The sequence below is a fragment of the Stegodyphus dumicola genome, chromosome 8 (genome assembly GCF_044657685.1).
Source record: "Stegodyphus dumicola isolate Sdum_Otavi_A_Nest chromosome 8, ASM4465768v1".
Classification (NCBI taxonomy): Eukaryota; Metazoa; Arthropoda; class Arachnida; order Araneae; family Eresidae; genus Stegodyphus; species Stegodyphus dumicola.
Window position 1 is genome coordinate 12,415,964 of NC_140775.1, and position 20,167 is coordinate 12,436,130.

The 20,167-nt window shown below is 34.7% G+C and overlaps 1 protein-coding gene across 3 annotated transcripts in view; it reads right to left on the minus strand.

Annotated features, from left to right (window-relative positions):
* Positions 1 to 20,167, minus strand: part of LOC118196365 (uncharacterized) — a 197,689-nt gene that overhangs the window by 55,560 nt on the left and 121,962 nt on the right. For all 3 annotated transcript variants that reach the window (XM_085821588.1, XM_035367807.2, XM_085821589.1), the window contains exon 2: positions 1,241 to 1,453. In XM_085821588.1, the coding sequence (XP_085677714.1) occupies positions 1,241 to 1,453 (213 nt within the window). The remainder of the gene's footprint in view (positions 1 to 1,240; positions 1,454 to 20,167) is intronic.

Here is a 20,167-nt window from a genome sequence, read left to right on the forward strand (position 1 = left end):
ACGTTGTTAAACAATGCTAACCTCAGTGGCTTAACAGCCCTAATGAGTAGGCACTTTCGGGCACTACAAGCCCTGTAGTGCCCGAAATCTGCTTTCTTGACCGTGAGCCCCGGGATGCGTAAGCATATGCCCTGAACAAGTGATCAGCTTGTCGCAGGACTTTTAGTGTTTAGTCCCCAAGCGAACTTGATACTCATTTTATCGACCCAAGTGATGGAAATCAAAGGATGAAAGGCTGAGTCGACCTTGCCCAGCCTGGAAATCGAACGATTGTTATTTTTGATTGGTTAATCAAAAATAGATTACAGAATAATTGTCCGCTTGATTAAATGTAAAAAAAAACAGAAAAGATGAAAAACAGATCTAAGTATAAATAAATAAGACACCGAGTGATAGAACAGAAAAAAAAGTGGTAGGGGAGAGGAGAAGAAGGTAGGAAAAAAAAATTAAGGACATGGGGGGGGGGGAGATAGATAATGAAAACCAAAATGAAGGAAGAGGCACAATAACAAAAAAAGTCTGCGAAACTAAAAAAAAAAAAAAAAAAAAAAAAAAAAAGCAAAATTAGGAACTTCAGATAAGAAAAATGATTATAATGGGAAAAAATCAGAAAAGAGAAAAAACGTAAAAATTAGGCTAACAAATAAATAAATAAAATACAAGATGATCACAGAAAATGATTATAAAGGAAAAGATAGAGAAGAACGAAACGAACGAAAAAGAAATGAAAAACTTGATTTAATATAGTAAAATAGGGATTGTAAAAGAAAGGTGTAAGGGAACACAGAAGTATATAGAAAGCCACCTCCCCCCAAAAAATTTGATAAAAACGAAAACAACAGAAAAATGTCGAGAATATCAATTTACTAAAAAGCAATTAAAAAAAAAGGAATGATACAAAAAAAAAGAAAGGAAAAAGAAACAAACAGTAAAAATGAAATTAAAACAAAAGAAAAATTATAAGACTGAATTCGACGAAAGGAAGCAAAAACGGAGAGGGGAAATTGTAGAACTTGAATGATCAAATAAAAATGAGGAAACGAAAGAAAATAGAAAATGCAGTGAAAGAGAACGATATATAATAACAACGCTTTGAATCTATGATAGTGAAAAATGGCGTTCAAGTACTTCGACCGATCTCAGCAAGTGGTAATTGTGCAAAGAATCAGGAAAACATTGCTTATGGATATACCAAAAATGTTAACATCCGCTTCCTGATATTATCAGGAAATCCACATACCTGGGTTCCTTAATTTTGCCCCACAGTTCACGGCCTCTGGATAATCGCACGCTGAAATTACGGGATTAAAGAGCAGCTTTCCGGGACACTCTTCGATGGTCGCTCGGCCATCCCAGCAGTTGTAGTACTGTTGACAGAAGGTTTCGTGTGGGAACTGTCCACGGTTCGCTCGGCATCCTCGAGTGAACAAACTTTCTGGCACCGACTGGGAATCTGAAAGAACAAACAATGCAACCATTTTATCAAATTAACATCAGTTTAGTCATTCTTCAAGCGTAAACATAGATAAACAAGTACTGAGTGGAATCCTGATTAACTGAAGCCCCCATGAACCGAAATTTCATATTCACGGAAATGAACCTTAACTATAATGTATATCATGTATCATAGATTCATATCCAGGAAGAATTTAAGGGTTTGCTGCAGATTCCATAGATAGAAAGAAACGGGTCTGCGGTTTTTTAAGATTCGTAAGAGACAGAGGAAACGTATAACAAACTTTCCAAATGCATGGATCCACAATTCTTTGGCATGGTAATTAAGATATTTCTTTTCACGAATCTAGATCACCATGAAGACTATTGTATTTCTTAATGGTCAAGACTATGCGTCATGGGCCGGCATAAGCTAGAGAAGGAGAAAAGCAATAATAGCAACTACATTTTCACAATTCGCAAAAGTTTTGCTATGTCCAACTAACAAAAAAATATATGCAACATACAGATGGTCTAAATCCATACATATTATGAATTCCTGCCATTTTATACCTTTTTTATTTTCTTCAGGTATGTACTACCTTCGTAATTTGAACATATGGTCTAAATCCGTTTTATCCATTACAGTTGCAACAACTAGCCACAATTTGTGAATGAATATTTGAAATGCGGATACTGAGGTACTGCAAATTTTAAATTTAATTTATAAACTAAGCAAATGTTTTCAATAAAGGAATTTGCAGTTTTGACATTTTAAAATTATATCTCTTTTCTCTGGAATGCGTCCTATTTCGCTTCTGCAAAAATTTGTTATCAGTTTTCTCCTCTCTTACCACGTGTCTACATGGTGTAATAGGAAGCAAGTCTGGCTATTAACCAAAGTTCGAATCTCGGGCAAGGACCTTACTAGTTCTTCATCTTTTCCTCTTCTTAAAAATTTTAAATGACTTTACCAATGGCATGCGAATTAAAATATGGTGGACGATAACTCATCGTCCTTTCTTTCCTAGTTTGTCTTTTAAGTGGGAGAGAATGCAAGAAATTTTCTAATTCCTTACAACGTGCTTTTGTGGTGTAACTGGAAGCATGTAGATTAGTACAGAGAAGTCCGGAGTTCAAATCCTGGCGAGAGCACTTCTGATTTGTCATGTTTCTTGTCCTGAAGTAAACCTAATAACTCTACAGGTTAACAATTATTTTTTCGATCCAGAACCCAGAGATTTTTCAAATGCTTAAAAAGATGGTGTTTCTTATGTCCTCTACTACCATTTTATTAATAGTCTTATAACCTTTCCAAGTATTTGATTCTGGAATTTTAAAGTTCCCCAAAACGTCATTGTAATTCCCCCCCCTTTTTGCTGTCCCGCCTCATAGGGAAAATGACTCCACCTTATTATTTATGACTCCACCTTAGTATTTTAAACATTCATTGCACACAAAAAACTACACGCTATATCAATAAACTACACTACTAACAATTAGAATATTTACGTTAAGGTTAATTTTGTTCGATCATAATTTCAAAACAATTCTACCTTTTTATACTTTTATGTAAATGTGTGCTACCTTCATTGTTTGAACACGTTTTTTGACCAATACGTACTCATTAAATGTATCATGAAAGTTCTAATAAACGTATACATAAAGTTTGACCAGAGATTTTAATCTTTTTTTTCTTGACTTCATTTTTAAAGGAGTACCTTTGCTAACCAGCAACAATGTAAAGACAACAATAAGTAAAGCGAACACTTCAGGGCAAGCTTTTTTGATGATGATAAGAGATTCATTCCCCAGGGATGTCACGACTGACTATTAACCGTGCCATATTTGTTACAAAAAGTAGAAAAAATCGATAAATATACTGAGAATAACTGGCATTTTAAGCGAGAAACGTCACGAACTGGCTCTTGTAGTAACCAGGTCCAAAGGCTTCCCTAGTTGTAATCGAGATTTCAGCACAGCTTGTATTAATCTGTTCCTTCTATGCGTTGTCTTACGTGTTAAAATTACTCATGAGCACAATGGGAAATATTTTCCTCTCAGTCGATCGTTATTCTGATTTTTTAGCTATATTGTTGATTTCGTGCAGACAGCGTCAGTCATACTGCTATACTTTGTTCGCTGCTTTTTTGAATGGATGATACTGTCCTTCACCATTGATAGACAGACTTGATATACAAGTCGACTTGTACTTAACCATCGACTTAACCACAACCTTGTGGATGGTACTTAACCATCGACAAGTAAGTGGATGTTGTTTATCGACTGCGGAGTTTTCAAATAAATAAAATTCAATGATTCTTTTCCTCATATTCCAACATACGTAATTAGTTTTTTAAATCATACATATACAATCACTAGATTCTGATGTCTATTTTAAAAATCATGCATTATTTCTGTTTAGAAAACAATACAGAAGAATATTAATTTTAATTATTTTTTAGACTCACTGCATGCACAACTGCTGGTTTTTATTAACAACAGAACTAAACTAAGCCTATCATTATCTTTGATTAGCAATATGAGTCAGTAGTTTCTGTTTATAAGACTTTTATAAAGATTTCAAGACGAATTAATTCGAATAATGGATACGATTGACTGTATCATAGATATTTATTAGTATTGCGTCTAGTCTATATAACAAGAAAAATAAATATGAAAGTAGGCCCGTTTCCTTTCTGTAAGATTTTCTATATCTTACCTTAATTATGCATAAAACTTAAATGAAACATCGAGACTTCATAAACGATTTCAAAGTGTATCAGCTGTTTCCCATCGATGGTGAAAGGACAGTCTGTGCCATCCGAGAATGCGGCGACTCTATACTTTAAGTTTATTTAATTCTAGTCACTAACTATCTTTGAAAACTGTAGGAAAACTAATAAATTTTTCAGTTAAAAAAGGTGGCAATTGATATATATTAGATCATAGAAATGAAGCGAAGAAAATATTTCAGTAGGCAGTACTGACTTAAATTCTATCAGAGCAAGTAATTTTAACTATTGAACAGCAGAAATTTGCTGTTGTGGCGATTTCGTAGCGATGCGACACAAGATCGGCAGGACATAGAATCCCAGCTTCTTTGCTAACACATAATCCACAAGGTAGCTCAAAAAATGATTTTTATTCGTAGCGGTATCGATCTTACACAACTTCGGAACATAACCGAAAAATATGACCTCTTAAAGAAAATTCTCAAAAGGTACTTTTAAAAACTTTCAAAACGATAAAATTTGTTGCAAAATGCTTTATTTTTTTATATTTTAATTTTAATGTAGGACAAACTATTTATTTTTTAATGTGACGATAATAGTAACCATTTTTGTTTTCTTTGTGTGATAAATGTTACACTACAAAAAATAACTGTATTGAATCAATCGATTATTTATAATTTCAACCTTTACTATAATTTCTCCTTTCCGTTTTCCTCATCAGAATGTAAATCAGATAGCTAGTATTTATAACGAGGTTTTTGGATTTTGAGAGAAAGCGCGTTTCTTAATGTGCATTTAGTTCCTGACAGCTCTGATAGCCGTAATTATTCGGTTTCGTGTTAGATCGCTGCCGACAATTTGATTATGACGATCCGGTGGATGTACTGAATCATCATCGTGTAATATTAAATTATGAATTTTTTTCCAGTGCTTAACCTGAATTTTACTGTTCCTTTGGTTGCATCGACACGACCCGTAGCTAATATTATTAGCACAGGAAAGGGCGTTAATGTTTTGAATTCTGTTTTAATAAAAATATGATGTGGACACCTCATGACTTCCTTGTATGGTATATTAAACTATACACATTTTCGCTGCAATTAATTTAAACTTGTTTCCTCGAATTTAGTTAGAGACATATTTCTCATTCATTCAATTCAATTCTTCCTTTGCGGCAAGGCAAAAATACATGAAAACTCAAAACATCTTCATTAAGAATTATAACATACAGAAAAACCTAAAACGCCGGCTGCAGTTAAAAACATTAAAAAAAAAAAAAACATTTTTACAATTAAAATTAGAGCTTCTAAGCAAAAACAAGCAATTCGACCAACGGACAGTAAGACAAAAGTTCGGTGAACAAAATTAAAAGTTAAGTTTTGATGCCACTCGGCAAAAACACACATATAATTTGGCACACCAACTGACATTATTCAGTATTACTAAGAGTTTCAAATGCAAATAAATAAACGTGGATAAAATTGTTGATAATTCTACAACTAGTCCTTCAGGGACAAAGCCCCTTTGGACTGAAAAAAACAAAAAATCGTTCAAGAGGATCAGTCAAAATGGATATTTTCGTTTAAGTATGTAATGATACCCAAAATGTTTCGCGATTATACTTCCTTTACTTAATACAAAGAAGTAAAAAGAGTCGGAGAGTAAGACAGTAATTTGGAATTCTAAGACTGAATGTACGCAGCATGCAGCATGTTAAAAGTCATAAAAAAAAAAAAGAAAAGTCAGACTAACATTTTATGTTGAATATACCATGGCATACAAAGAGTTAAAAGATATCATTAGTACTTAACAGTTTTATTATTGGAACTACGTTATTCATAATTGCTCCTAATAATATGGTGCTAAATAGTTCCAGAATGTTATATATATATTTTTCTGTACAGAATTATTTTTAATTACAAATACCTCAATACAAAAAGAATTAATTACGTTTATGTATAAGAACACTGATGAGTGCAGAGAAAGCAATCAACGATTAGAGATCAAGTTTCTAATTTCATTTTCTAACAAGTATCTCTTGATTGAAAAAGAAGGTGTAATAAAAAACTTAATAACATTTTTTTATAACGCACAACTAGCGATAAATCTTAATCCCTCAAAAAACCTGATAGGCAATTTTTACAGTTACACAGGAGTAACTTGTAAATAGCTTTTCATTTTGCCAAAGCTGATAAGCATTGTAAACTAATTTTCACGCTTCATTTTCGCTCATCATTCACTGTATTTTGATGGATTTTAATTACGTTAGAAAGGCTAGGAACAGAAGCGTTTCGCTTCATGAATGCTGTCGGTTCCATAAAAGAATGCTTCTCTTTTCAAACATTTTTTTTCCTAAGGAAAACAATTTACTGTTTATAAAGACTACCGATTTCTTATTCTTTTTGTTGTGCAATTTTGAAAAAGGCGTTTTTTGAAGTAACGTTTGAAAGCGATGTTATTTCGCTTTCAAACGTTACTTAAAAAAAAAAAAAAAAAAAAAAAAAAAAAAAAAAAAAAAAAAAAAAAAAACCATTGCGACGAATTTATGATATAATTACTTCAGCCGGATATTCAGTCCGGTGGCTGAAGTAATAATATCCGGACAAAATGAGTAACGCACATGAGTTCACGTAGCGTTAGAGTTTACATTTATCTTCCAAATTTTAGCAGTTCGTTGCTTATCAATGCAACAAAATAAGGCATTATTTTAAAGTCTAATGTTAAAAATAGTAATGAAAAGAATGAGTTAAACAGACGCTCTCGAAGCGGCTTTCGGGTCGCGTCAGCGTGCCGGAAGGATGACCAAACTTGATCATTTAGAGAAAGAGACAGAAAGAAGGGAAAATATGTCTTAACAAATATATTTATTCATTGCAATGACCAACTGTTTTATTAGTAGTTATACGAATATTATAGCCGCCCGGTTGGGATCACGGTTAGTGACTCTGCTCGACGTAACGAAGAGCCCGATCTCAAATCCCGGAGAAGGCACGGATGTTAGAAAATTTATATTGTTTTTGCGGCATGGGATACTTAAATATATGGCGAGTCAAAAGCCCTGTCGTGTAGTTTTGTGGCATGGTAGAAGGATGGAAGGCCCACGGACCCCCCACCCCGGGGCGCTCTTCCTCAACCATGGAGGTAGGAAGTTAGATGGAGTGGCCCTAAACCGGTTTTGCCATACCCTGCTTTGAAGCACTGGCGATCCCTTCTTTGGTGACCAAAACATTGGGTAATTTGCCATTGAGTTCAATGGGTTTTGACACGGTCGGATGTAAATATTTTGTAATTTCGTCGTAAATATGCATATAAATGTATAAATTTTCTTTTTCTACAATACTTCAGAGTCCTAAGTATATGAAAAGAATACATTTTTAAACAACATTTCATTCTGAACTGAATGAAATGTTATTCTTTTCACAGAACAGTTTGTTCAGAATGGTTTAATTTGAAATATTTTCACAAGTTTTCGTTAATTACATTAGAAAAAAAATTAAGGTAATTTGATTTGATTCGGTTAAGGATTACAAAAATTAAGATCAAAGTTTATTGTATTATTAAAATTATACTGTCACGAATTTGCTATTTAAAAAGCTAATGTTAGTTCAATTATAAATTAAATGGTTTTATTTCTCGCGCAGTGCAGCGCGTGACGAATATTAAAAGAAAGCTAAGCCGGAAAAATTAAAAATACAAGAACGCGTGCGTTAAATAAATAAATATCTCTTTTTGATTTCGAGAAAGTACTGGAAAATTCTAGCGCGTGATTTTAAAATCTTATAAAAGGAGGAAAACATCTCAGTTCGTAGTAGTTGCTTGCTTAGTTTGTTGTTGTTTAGAAAACTGCTCTTGTTGATTGTAGCGAATTCGCGGATTAGCGTTCTTTAGCTGTTTTGAATTACGTTCCATTGGATATTTGAGTAGTTAAAAGATAACTACTGTGAGATATTGTAATACTGCATGATAATTTGAGAAAATTTAAGCATTTTTGTTGTGATAATAATAAATTTTTGTTCATTTTTCATCGGACTTGTGCATTCATTTCATAACGAACCCGTACGCACGCAAGAATTTTTGGTGGCAGCGGTGGGATTTGAATGCCAATAACAAGAGGGATGGAAGAACAATTGAGACAGCTCATTACTGCTTTTGCTGCTTTCCAAGAAAAGATGGAAGCTGGCCAAACATCTTTTAAAGAAGAAATTAAAGAGAAAATGGATGCTGGTCAAAGGTCCGTTAAAGAAGAAATGAAATTGGGCCAGGAATCCCTCAAAGGAGAAATGAAATTGGGCCAGGAATCCGTTAAGGAAGAGATGAAATCTCTTAAAAATGAGATGAAAGCAGGTCAGGACGAAATGAAAAGAGAAATTACCTGCGTAATAGAAAATAAATTTGAGGCTATGGAAGGCAGAATAGACGCGGTTGAAACTAAAGTTGGACATATAGAAGAGAGAGTTTCTGCCGTCGAACAACAAATTGATGATAGGGTTTCTGCTGCCGTCGCCAAAGAAGTTGACAGCCTAAAGAAGTGCATAGTGACGGTAGGAAACAATTCTGAAAGTTTCAAATTTTTATCGATGCCTGCTCGTTCCGTTCTGAAACTATCTACATATGATGGGAAGACCTCCTGGCAGGTGTATAGGACACAATTTTCTATCGTTGCGGATGCGAATGGGTGGGATTCCCAAGCTAAGGCCTGTCATCTCGCCGCTTCTCTGAGAGCAGACGCAGCGGATATCCTGCAGACGCTTCCCGAAAATCAAAGGCTAGATTTCGAAGCTCTATCCGGCGCTTTGGAGCTGCGCTTCGGCGAGAAATGTTTAAAAGACTACAGCAGGCTCCAATTAAAATCTCGTCAACAGAAGCCTACCGAAACACTTCAGGAGCTCGCCGCGGATGTTGAAAGGCTGTCCCATCTCGCCTTTTCGGAATGCCCGACAGAAACAAGGGAAATCCTGTCCTTACAATACTTTATCGACGGCATCCGAGATACTGAAATACAGAAAGCTCTTCGAATGGCAGATGTAAAGGACATAAAAAGCGCTCTGTTGTACGCCATGAAGTTCGAGGCAGCCCAGCAAGCAACTAGTAGAGATCGCTACCCAGTTAGAGCTGTGCGAGTCCATGAGCCAGTGGATCAACTGATGGCTCGTTTAGATGATTTAGCCAGACAAGTCGAAGATTTGATACGGAGTAAGAGCGAGAAGAAAGTGGCTCTAAGGTGTTGGAGATGTGGTAGTGAAGGTCACCTAAGACGGAATTGCAGAACACCCCAGGGTACGGAATATAAAGCAGATGATTTTACCAGACAAGTCAGTGGCTTGAGACGGAACAGAAGCGAAAAGAAACTAATTCTAAAGTCCTGGAACTGCGGAGTTGAAGGCCACATACGCAGAAACTGCAGAACACCCCGAGGTACGGAAAATAAGACCATTTCCCAGCAACAACGCAGTAAACAAATTAGTGACCATATTGAGGAACGGAGGTTGCCAGATAGTGAAAAACCTTGTTTTAAAGCTCTTAAAATTTATACAGTGAGTGGCAACAATAACGGACTGTCCATCAATGGGAATATCGATGGAGTTCCTTGCAGTATGATCATTGACACAGGAGCTAATGTTACCATCATTAGGAAAGATTTAGCTGAACAGTTTAAAGATAAACTTATTTGGACGCCATCCTGTGTTACCCTTCAGACTGCGTCTGGTGACAAGATCGACATAACTGGGAAGTTAAACGTAAACATCACGTTTGGAAGTGCCGCCTACCATCACACGGCATATGTGGCGGATATTACAGATCCATGCATACTCGGATTGGACTTTTTAAGGAAATACAATTTTTCCTTAGATTTCAAAAACAATAAGCTGCTTTCAGCATCTGATGGCATGACTATCCATCCTCAAAAGGGATCCTCGCCTGGAAATGTCGACGCCTTGTCCGAAAGATCGAGCTCGGGAAGCTGCCGAAATCATACCAGGGTCGAAAAGAAACTCAAGACTACCAGCTATTCTCCAGCCCAGATGCTCTTCGGTCGAGACCTTCGTCTGCTTTGTGACCGCCTGTTTGATCGCCGTACGGATGCGCCTTCATCGCCTGAGGAACACATCCAAGATGTCCAGGCCCGGTTTGAGGGGATGCACCGTTCTGCACGAAAGCGAGTCAACTTGGCGACGGAGAAAATGAAGACCAGATGCGACACAAGAGCTACTAGACATAGATCCAACAAAGGAGACAAGGTGTGGTTGTGGAACCCAATTCAACGAAAAGGACTGAGTCCTAAATTACAGTCACCTTCGGATGGTCCATATACAGTGGTGAACACGAATGACGTCGTGGTTCGGATCCGTGAGTCTTCGAATCCTTACGACAGGTTAGCTTATTACTATGGCCATAGTACATAATGTAAATAATTGTAAATAGTATAAGACCATGGTTCATTTTGTTTTTAAATGTGTATTTGATTTGTATTTGATAGCATTTGATTTGTTTTATATATTGCATTTATTGTTCATGTTGTTTATTATTGTAATGTAATGCTTATTAATGCATTTATGCCACAGTTGTAAGTTTAGCTTCCTGTCCAGGGATTGTACTGCCCGGGACGTGCAGTCCTTGGGAAGGGGGCAGTGTTACGAATTTGCTATTTAAAAAGCTAATGTTAGTTCAATTATAAATTAAATTCAATTATAAATGGTTTTATTTCTCGCGCAGTGCAGCGCGTGACGAATATTAAAAGAAAGCTAAGCCGGAAAAATTAAAAATACAAGAGCGCGTGCGTTAAATAAATAAATATCTCTTTTTGATTTCGAGAAAGTACTGGAAAATTCTAGCGCGTGATTTTAAAATCTTATAAAAGGAGGAAAACATCTCAGTTCGTAGTAGTTGCTTGCTTAGTTTGTTGTTGTTTAGAAAACTGCTCTTGTTGATTGTAGCGAATTCGCGGATTAGCGTTCTTTAGCTGTTTTGAATTACGTTCCATTGGATATTTGAGTAGTTAAAAGATAACTACTGTGAGATATTGTAATACTGCATGATAATTTGAGAAAATTTAAGCATTTTTGTTGTGATAATAATAAATTTTTGTTCATTTTTCATCGGACTTGTGCATTCATTTCATAACGAACCCGTACGCACGCAACAATACATTATTTCTTTTCTATTTATAGAGCTTCTTCGTAAAATACTTTCTCAAATAGTATGACATGATTTTTTAGCTTCTAAAGCATCTTTTAAATCGAAAACTATAAGTTAGTTTATAATCAATGCTCTATTCGGTCCATTTCAAGTCAGAGTACCTTTAATTTAATAGCGAAATACTTAAAATAGTACTTAACTTTCTCTGAATTTTTCTGAAAGGGAATAAAGTAAGGATTATTTTTTAAATATTATTTAAAACTTGTAACCGACTTATTATAAAATGTAAGGGGAATAATTCTTTTAATTATACTTATTAGATTTTTTACCCTTAATTTCAACAATACATATTCCAAAACTCTTCTTCATTACTTTCTTAAATACGCATCTCATAGAAATTGCTTAAAATACTTTTAACAGCTTGCTTTCCAGTACGAACAATTCTTGCTTAAATAGTTTTATAACGTATTTGTCAACAGGATGTCAATTTATGTTTACAATTCAGTGTTAAGGTTATTATATATTTAGATAATATTTATAATCATTATAAATTTAGATGCATTTAATAATTAGATTTCTTCACAGTTATTTACGAATGAATAAATCCTTCATTTCAAATACATTTATAAATAATTTAATAAATATTTACGTATTTTGTTAAAGGCAAGTACATGCTTTTCGGAAGCGCATGCATAAATACCCATATATATTTCATATTTTTCCTTTCCGGCATGTGGAAATCTTTAATTTCTGTGCATTCACTATATTTTTCGAGTAAAGTAATTCCTTTCTTACCTCCATATCCTCAACATTGGAAGGGAAGTAAAAGTCCAACCTCCTTAATGCTCTGGCAACCATTCTTCCATGAAACATGAATTCGACAAAGCACAAACAATAAATACCATAGAATCAATACCATCATATTTATTTGCGTGTTGCCCCTCTTTTTTTAAAAATAATTTTACCTCTTGGAAATCGTGGGGATGGGGAGGGGTTAACATTTTCGAGTTTGTAGGGATCCTCCCTTTTATCTATTAACTAATTGCGGAGGAACCTAGAGAACTACTAAGAGAATAATCGCTCAAATCCAGAAACAGAAACATAAAACTCAAGTAGAGTTAATTACCATTTATTGCTTAAAGGTGTGCAGACGGTTCCTCTCCCAGGACGTACATCAAAGTCTCCACTTAGGCCTAAACTCAAAAAAAAACGTAAGAAATAAGAGCTTAACTAATGACTAACTAAAGAGATTTAGTCGAAGCTAACACAATTTCTAACTAGTTGGCCCTAATATTAAATTAGCTACGAAGCTGTCAAGGGCACGTAAACGGTCGAGCGTAGTAACAGCTTAGGAGAGAGGTAGCCAAAGGCAAACGCGCGCCATTCACGAAATCTAATGCTTTCTATCAAAGTCAGTTATATATATATATTATATTTAAATAGTTATATATATTATATTTAAAATGTACATGCATTCAAATTAAGATAAATAAATACTGACTTTTCGCGGTTATGAAGGCATGACGCATTGGTAGTTAAATTGTCATAAAGATATTATAAACTTGAAAATCAAGTTACAAGAAAGCGAAGAACATGCGTACATACATACATGCAGATTTTTCATTATTTGATTTCTTTAAATATAATACAGAACGATAATATTTGGTGGCAACAATTTGAAAAGTGATGCACCGTTTATAGTGATTCAACGCAAAATGTCATTACTAATAGCTCGTTTTCGGCTAAAAAATTATCCACATTGGCGTTGCCCCATTTAGTTCGGAGTAACTTTAAACGGAGTTCTATTGAAATTAATGCATTTACACGATCAGAATGAACTTCGACCTTTGAAATTTTTCAATTTAGGATGTTTGCAAGAGAAGGTGTTAGTAGAGGAATGTAGGTACTGGCCTGCTTCAAACTTATTTAATCATTTCTGAACCTCGACCTCTATCAAACATTTAACCTCCAAAGCGGCTCATTTACTGTAACTAACCATCCGTCGCCTTAAATTAGCTCCAAAATGATTTCGCAGTAAAGTTATGCCTCTTGGACGTGAGTTCGTCTTAAAGTCAGCAATTAACCTCCACCAAGTGGTTAGTCTGAGGATGGCTCCATCCAGCAACAATCGACATATTACAGGTAATTATACGGTAGCCGAATGGAGAAGGAAGCAGAATATGCAGATTGAGTGCAATAATTATCACGGTGGTTTTTGGAAAACATGAATCACGACGTTTTTAAGCTTGCTTGGAATGGATAAAACGAATCACATATTATTAGATGATGGATTTCATTATTACGTGGTGATTTTATCTGCGTATAAGGCTTATGTACTTATCCTAAACGGTAGCCAAAATTACCCAGTATTTTAATTTTTATGCAGATATAAGTGTATATATTAAAAAAATCTGAAAGGAAAATAAGTACAACAAAGAAAGAAGAGAAGGTGAGGTACTGTAAAAAATTAAAAAAACATTCCTTCTGGTTTTATAATCTAGTGGTCAGCACATTAAGGTAGCATTTGATTTTAGCCTAGTGCAGGTTCAATTCCTGGTTTCCCCTTCTCACCTAAGGTTTCGTGTTTCAAAAGAATTTATCGCTAGTATAGCACTACCTAAATAAAAAATATATGATGACGTGAATGTTTAAGAAAGCGAGGAAAGGCTGACAGCGAAGAAAATTTTAAAATATTGTTGTAAAATTTTGTAAATATTTGGGTTTAATTGATAGTAATTTAGTTTTCGTGTATTTTTACAGTGTTATGCATTATTTTTATTTATTTAGTAAATTTTATGCAACTATTTTACTGTGTAATTTTGTTTAATCGAATTTGGGGCCATGTATTATGTTTGCAAGTGTTTTTTTTTTTCCTGTATCATTTTGCATATTTTATAAATTCTGAAACGACAGATGTCTGAATTGTAAACAGAACTTAATTAGAACCAGAAATATGACAGACCTTCCGGCCCTTCGCATTCTTAATGATATACCGACATACATAATACGGGCATTCACATGATTTAATGAATTCTTATGAATTTAGGAAAATTGACTTATTTAGGGCTCTTAATAACTTCTTATTAATTTAGGAAAATTCTGGAAGTTTTCAGGAAACGCATTTTGGAACCTGTACTAGTAACTTTGTGGAGCTTCCATAAGTATTTACCTTTCCCTTTGAGAGAACCCATACATGAAACGCTGGAAGGTCCTTCATTTAATTCGATAGTTCAGATCAGATTTGTGCTTTTATATCGAGCTCTTCCCTTTGAGAGAACCCATACATGAAACGCTGGAAGGTCCTTCATTTAATTCGATAGTTCAGATCAGATTTGTGCTTTTATATCGAGCTCTTCTCTTAGTGCTTTTTGTTAATTAGATTTCATCGTCACCTAGAAGTTAAAAACATTTAGGGATCTCTCACCAACTTAGCGACTTCTTAAAAATTCCAGAAAACGCCTTCCGGAAGACTTTGGAGGGATTTTTCTTAAAGTTTCTAGCTGTTCTTATCCTTCCTCTTGAAGCCCGCCAACGGCCGAGCGGTCATTTCGCTGAACACCGGTAGTTCGCTCCTGGGTTCGAATTACAGCGAACGGGCTGGCTGCATGGGCGCTTTCGTGGTTTTGCCCTTGTGTTAAGTATATACGAGCCAGTTTCCTTAAGAAAGTCTTCCACGAAGGCATCTCTCACCTTAGGCAGATAGCTCTAGTGTGCTTTGCCATGCCTAAATAAACCAAACCCAAATCTACCCTTGGAGCAACTGTATAGTTATTAGTTATATCGGAGTTTGCACTCAGTTGAATAGATACTTTTAATGTGTTTTTACTTTTGAGCTTCTGATCGTTGATAACTCCTTTTATTTGTGAGCGGTTTTGGTCCTTCCCCGTCGACGCTTCATTCTAATAAAGTGCAAATTTCTTCCTGCTCATTTGCTATATTCATTAAAGCGTGGCAGCATGCAACAATATCAAGTATGGTGAAATGCCAAATTTTGGATATAGCTTTGACGAATAACAGAAAACTCAAATAAAATTAAGGCTGCATTTATATTTCAGAATAAAAATTACGTAAATATTAAAATAATTCTCTCAAGTCGATGAAATTTCACTTTTCTCGGTATTTTCATATCTTAGTGAACTTAATGTTATGCAAAACGAAGAAATTATGCGTTCATGTTAATTTTTGGCTGAGTTTTTTTATTATATTACTAATATGAACACTAAGTTTACCAACAAAAGCATTTTATTTCAACTACAGTAATTTCTTGCTGTGTGTAATGTATACTGAGTTCATTTTAAACTTCAGAGTTTGAGAAGGGTAACAATATCACAATGAGCCAAAAATAAGGAAGTTGCATGAAAAAAACTATAGTCTACTGTTAAACAGAAATGACATTTTTGTAGCACATAATGGTTCGAAATATGTGGAACTGATTGCTTTATATCAAAGTATGCAATTGATCATAATTCAGATGAAAAGTTTCGGATTGTTAGATAAGTATTTTTTATTTACTGGTGAAATGTTTCAGATTGTTAGATCAGTATTTTTGGTTATCGGTGAAAAGTTTCTTGTTATATAAGTATTTTTGGTTATTAGGGAAAAGTTTCAGATTGTTAGATAAGTATTTTTGCTTATTGGTACTGACTTGAGTTTTTTTGGTTTTTGATCTTCTAGGGACATATAATAAAATTTTATATCATCATTATACTCCTGTACTCAATCTGGATGACTTAACCTAACGAGATATATATGTCCCCACTAAAAGTTTAAAAATTACTGCTGGGTTTAGGTTAAAAAAGACTTCGAATCTCTTGAGTGTTATGGGAATCATCTTCCAATAGTTAGAAAATCCAGACTCCGCTGTGCTCGTTGTACACAAATGAGCATAAAGAAAATAACAAATATGAGTTGCCCAATGTGTATTGTTGGGATATGCAAAGAATGCTTTACCCTGTACAATGCGATGTAAAACCTATTTCACATAACAAAGTTTTCCAAAATTATAGATGTGCTTAGAGTAAGTTGATTACTACATCTTATCATTAACTACGGCTTAGAAACCTTCCATCAAAAAAGTTCCAAATGCTAAATTTACCTTATTTATGACATATTTTGCTCACCTGGATAGAAAACGGGGTAATTTTTTTTTTTTTTAATTCGTAGTCAAAAGTTTAAGACTTACCCGCAAAGTTCTGCTTGCTGTATTTTGTGAGATTCGCGATATTCTTTGGCAGGGCATCAGACATCTAACTGATAATTATAGACATAATAATTTAGATAATTAAAAAGGTACTGTAACTGTATGCTTAACCTATTTTCAAAAGTATTTCACCTAAAAGTATAACTAAAAAGATATTGAACTAAGTGGGAGTTGCTTGTTGTCAAACCTAACGGCTGACCTTATGATTTGGTTCGGTTTGTTTGATTAATGGCAAAGCACTGGAGAGCTATCTGCCTAAGGAAAGGGATGCCTTTGCTGTGGAATTTCTCAAGGAAACTGGCTATTACTGCTTCACTAAAGACGCAAGATAAGACTCAAAACAAATACAAAAACAGGATTAGTAACGATTTATTGTTATATAACTAAGAAGAGTTACAAATTAAATTATGCAGTTTCCCGACGACTGTCAGCAACAGCCACTTTTTAGTAAGTTAAAGTTTGAACTCGATTACAGCAACATCTAATTCAGATCTACAATACCTTTTGGGTTTATGGAAACTAGATAAATTCTTTACAATTACTGAACTCCATCAAGCCTTTCGGCGGTTCTAGATTTCTAATGTGCGAACGACTTTCTTTGATAAGATGGCAATCCTGAAGGCCATCTTGCTGAAGGAAGCAAATGAATTAAAAGTTCTGAAACGAATTCTACTCAGCTCCCGATTCGGACTGCATTGTTTTTTAAACTACTTACTAGTTTTAAACTATCGTTTGGCTTTCAGTTCTCAGTCGCAGAGAACTAACATGAAGCAGCTTTTTATTACATTGACAATAAATGTCACAACACTATTTCACCGTAAGTTACTTTATAGATGTTGATGAATTATCGCTGTGACTACAATAAATTTATATAAGCACAGACTAGAATTCAGCAACTTTGAGCATTCCTGGTGACAAAGGATAGTTTTCAGAACTAAATGGTCGATTACGTATCGATAATAAACTGGTAAAAATTAGCCAGCTTAACCTTGAAGTACGTATACAAGCAGAAGTAAATCAATAATCAAATCCTCGAAAACAGAAGTTCTCAAACGAGCGGGGGGGGAGTCTTGGGGGATTTTATAGTTTCATGGAAAAATGTGGTCAACATTTTATTTCGCTATTAAATATTTTATACAAGTTTTAGTATTCATAAACATTTTCTACACTTTTTGTTACTTAATTTATAAAACAAGTTAAAAATAGTCTAACTCTAAAGAAATGCGTATGTCTATTTTTCGACTTTTAGGAAGAAGGGGGATGATCTCTAACCATGGTCAAAGGGATGAATGAGGCTAAATAGGTTGAGAACCACTGCTCTAAAACAAAAGCAGCTATATATATATATATCCCTATCTAATAGCTTTTTGCTTACAAGAGAATTTTGAATATATTAATTTATTAAAAATTATAAACAGTTTGCCTTAAAATTTTAAATAATTCACTGACGCATTTCAGTTCTTGTCCATGCTTCCTTTGCATAGGCACAAGGTTTGATTTATTCGATTAGGGCCAAGTAATCGAGGGCTATCTGCCTCCATAGGCTTTCGGTGCCCACCAGCGGCCGAGCGGTAAAGTCTCTGAACACTGGTAGTTCAGTCCGAGGTTCGAATCCCGCGAACGGGCTGGCTGCATGGGTGTTTTCGTGGTTTTCCCCATCTATAACGTGTATACGAGCCAGTTTACCTTAGAAAGTCCTCCACGAAGGCATCCCTCCCCTTAGGCAGATAGCCCTAGTGTGCTTTGCCATAATTAAATACATACACAAACCTTAGGCCTTCGTGGAGGACTTTCAAAGGGAAACTGGCTGGTGTACACGTTACACAAGAGGAAAAACACGAAAACGCCCATGCAGCCAGCCCCTTCGTGGGATTCGGGAGGGTAAAACCAGTAGCTGAAAGACAGCCATTCATAACAAAACCTTGGCCATAAACTTACTTAATGCGACATACTTCTTTCACGACATGGCTTTTACAAATTGTACTACTATTATTATTATTATTATTATTATCATTATTATTACAACTACCACTTTCTTTCGGTATGAAGTAAGAAGATCTGGTAATGTTTATATATGGAATTGAAGATCGAATACGTGAACGGAAACTAACATTCACTTCATGAACTTAATTCATGTTGAGTATAAAAAGCATTCAAAAGAAACTATAAGAATTTTTAAAGTTAAATTTTAAATTTTATCTAAATTATAATAATTTTGTTATGAATTTTATATATATATGTAAATAATTTCAGTAAAATTATATGTGAAATTGTAATATCAATTTTATAAAGTAACATGAAATGCTTGAAAAAGTGTAGCTCTGCAAGAAAAATAAAGTTACAGGGGCACGTCTACCTGAAATTAAGCTAAATGGCTATCTTGCTAAAATGGCTAGATATCGCCAAGCTAGCGATAGTTTTGGAAATAGATGATAGATCGTCAAAAGGCGCCAAACTTTGCAACTATTTGGCGACATTTCGGTTCGGTCCCTGTATAATTGTTATTGGTACTGCAATTGATCCCTATATGAAACCGTGATCAAAATCTGCCCTTATGTGTAATTTAATTTCCAATAATTTCTAAAAAAGGAAGATACTAGAGATTTCTCAGCGGCCAAGGAAGAACTGTATAATACCGGAGAGTTGTACGAGTGTTTTTGTGGAAAGTTCCAGAACTGTAAAGTGGTAAAATAAATTTCGGCGGAATTCATAGTCGACGGGATAATACGTAAGTAGCAAAATTTTTTTAGGTCATTATTTACGGATGGCCGCCATTTGCTGAGTAGATAAGACAGCTAAATACCGGTAGTTCGACCGAAATTGAACTCTGCCAAAAAGGCTGATTACATAAAAGTTTGCATGGCTTTATTCATTATTAGCAACATGAAAAGAACCAATTTTCCCTCAGAAAGTAACCCACCGCGGTATTTTTCTTCTTAGAAAGATAACCTTAATGTATTTTGCCATAGATAATAAAGCTAGAACGATGTATCAAAGAAATTATGCAAGCAAAACAAAAAAGAAACAGTTTTTCACAGACGATTGAGTATTTCTCATTCAATTAATTCAGTTCTCACTTCGCGACAAGGCAAAAATACATAAAAACTCAAATTATCTATATTAAAAATTACGAAGTAAATCTTAAACACTTATTTCATCGAAAATTCCAGTAAGGATTACACGTGATTTAATTCGCAATAATAAATGAAGGCGTTATATCTACTGTTTCAAATGTAAGCAAACATGTCCGTCATGTTACTTAAAAATCAGGCTTAACCGCACTTAAACAGCTTTTAAATTATTGATAATTCTACAAATATTGCTTGAAGATTTCCTAAAGGCATAAAAACCTAAACCGGAAGATAAGAACAATATGATTCAATCATTTAAAGCAAAACAGGCACAATTTACAAACATATAAGAGTAAAGAAACTGAGATCACTAAGCCGAGTAACAGAGTGGATATACATATACATATATTTATACACTTTTGGTGCGGCCGATTGAAACCAAAATACGAGATGCACATCTACATGTTACAGCAGTCCTATATACAAAATTTCAACGTTCTGAGGCTACTCGTTTTTGATTTATGCGAGATACCACGAAAAACTCGCTTCATAATTCATCTTAAAGCAGTTTTATAATTGTTTTGGAGGAA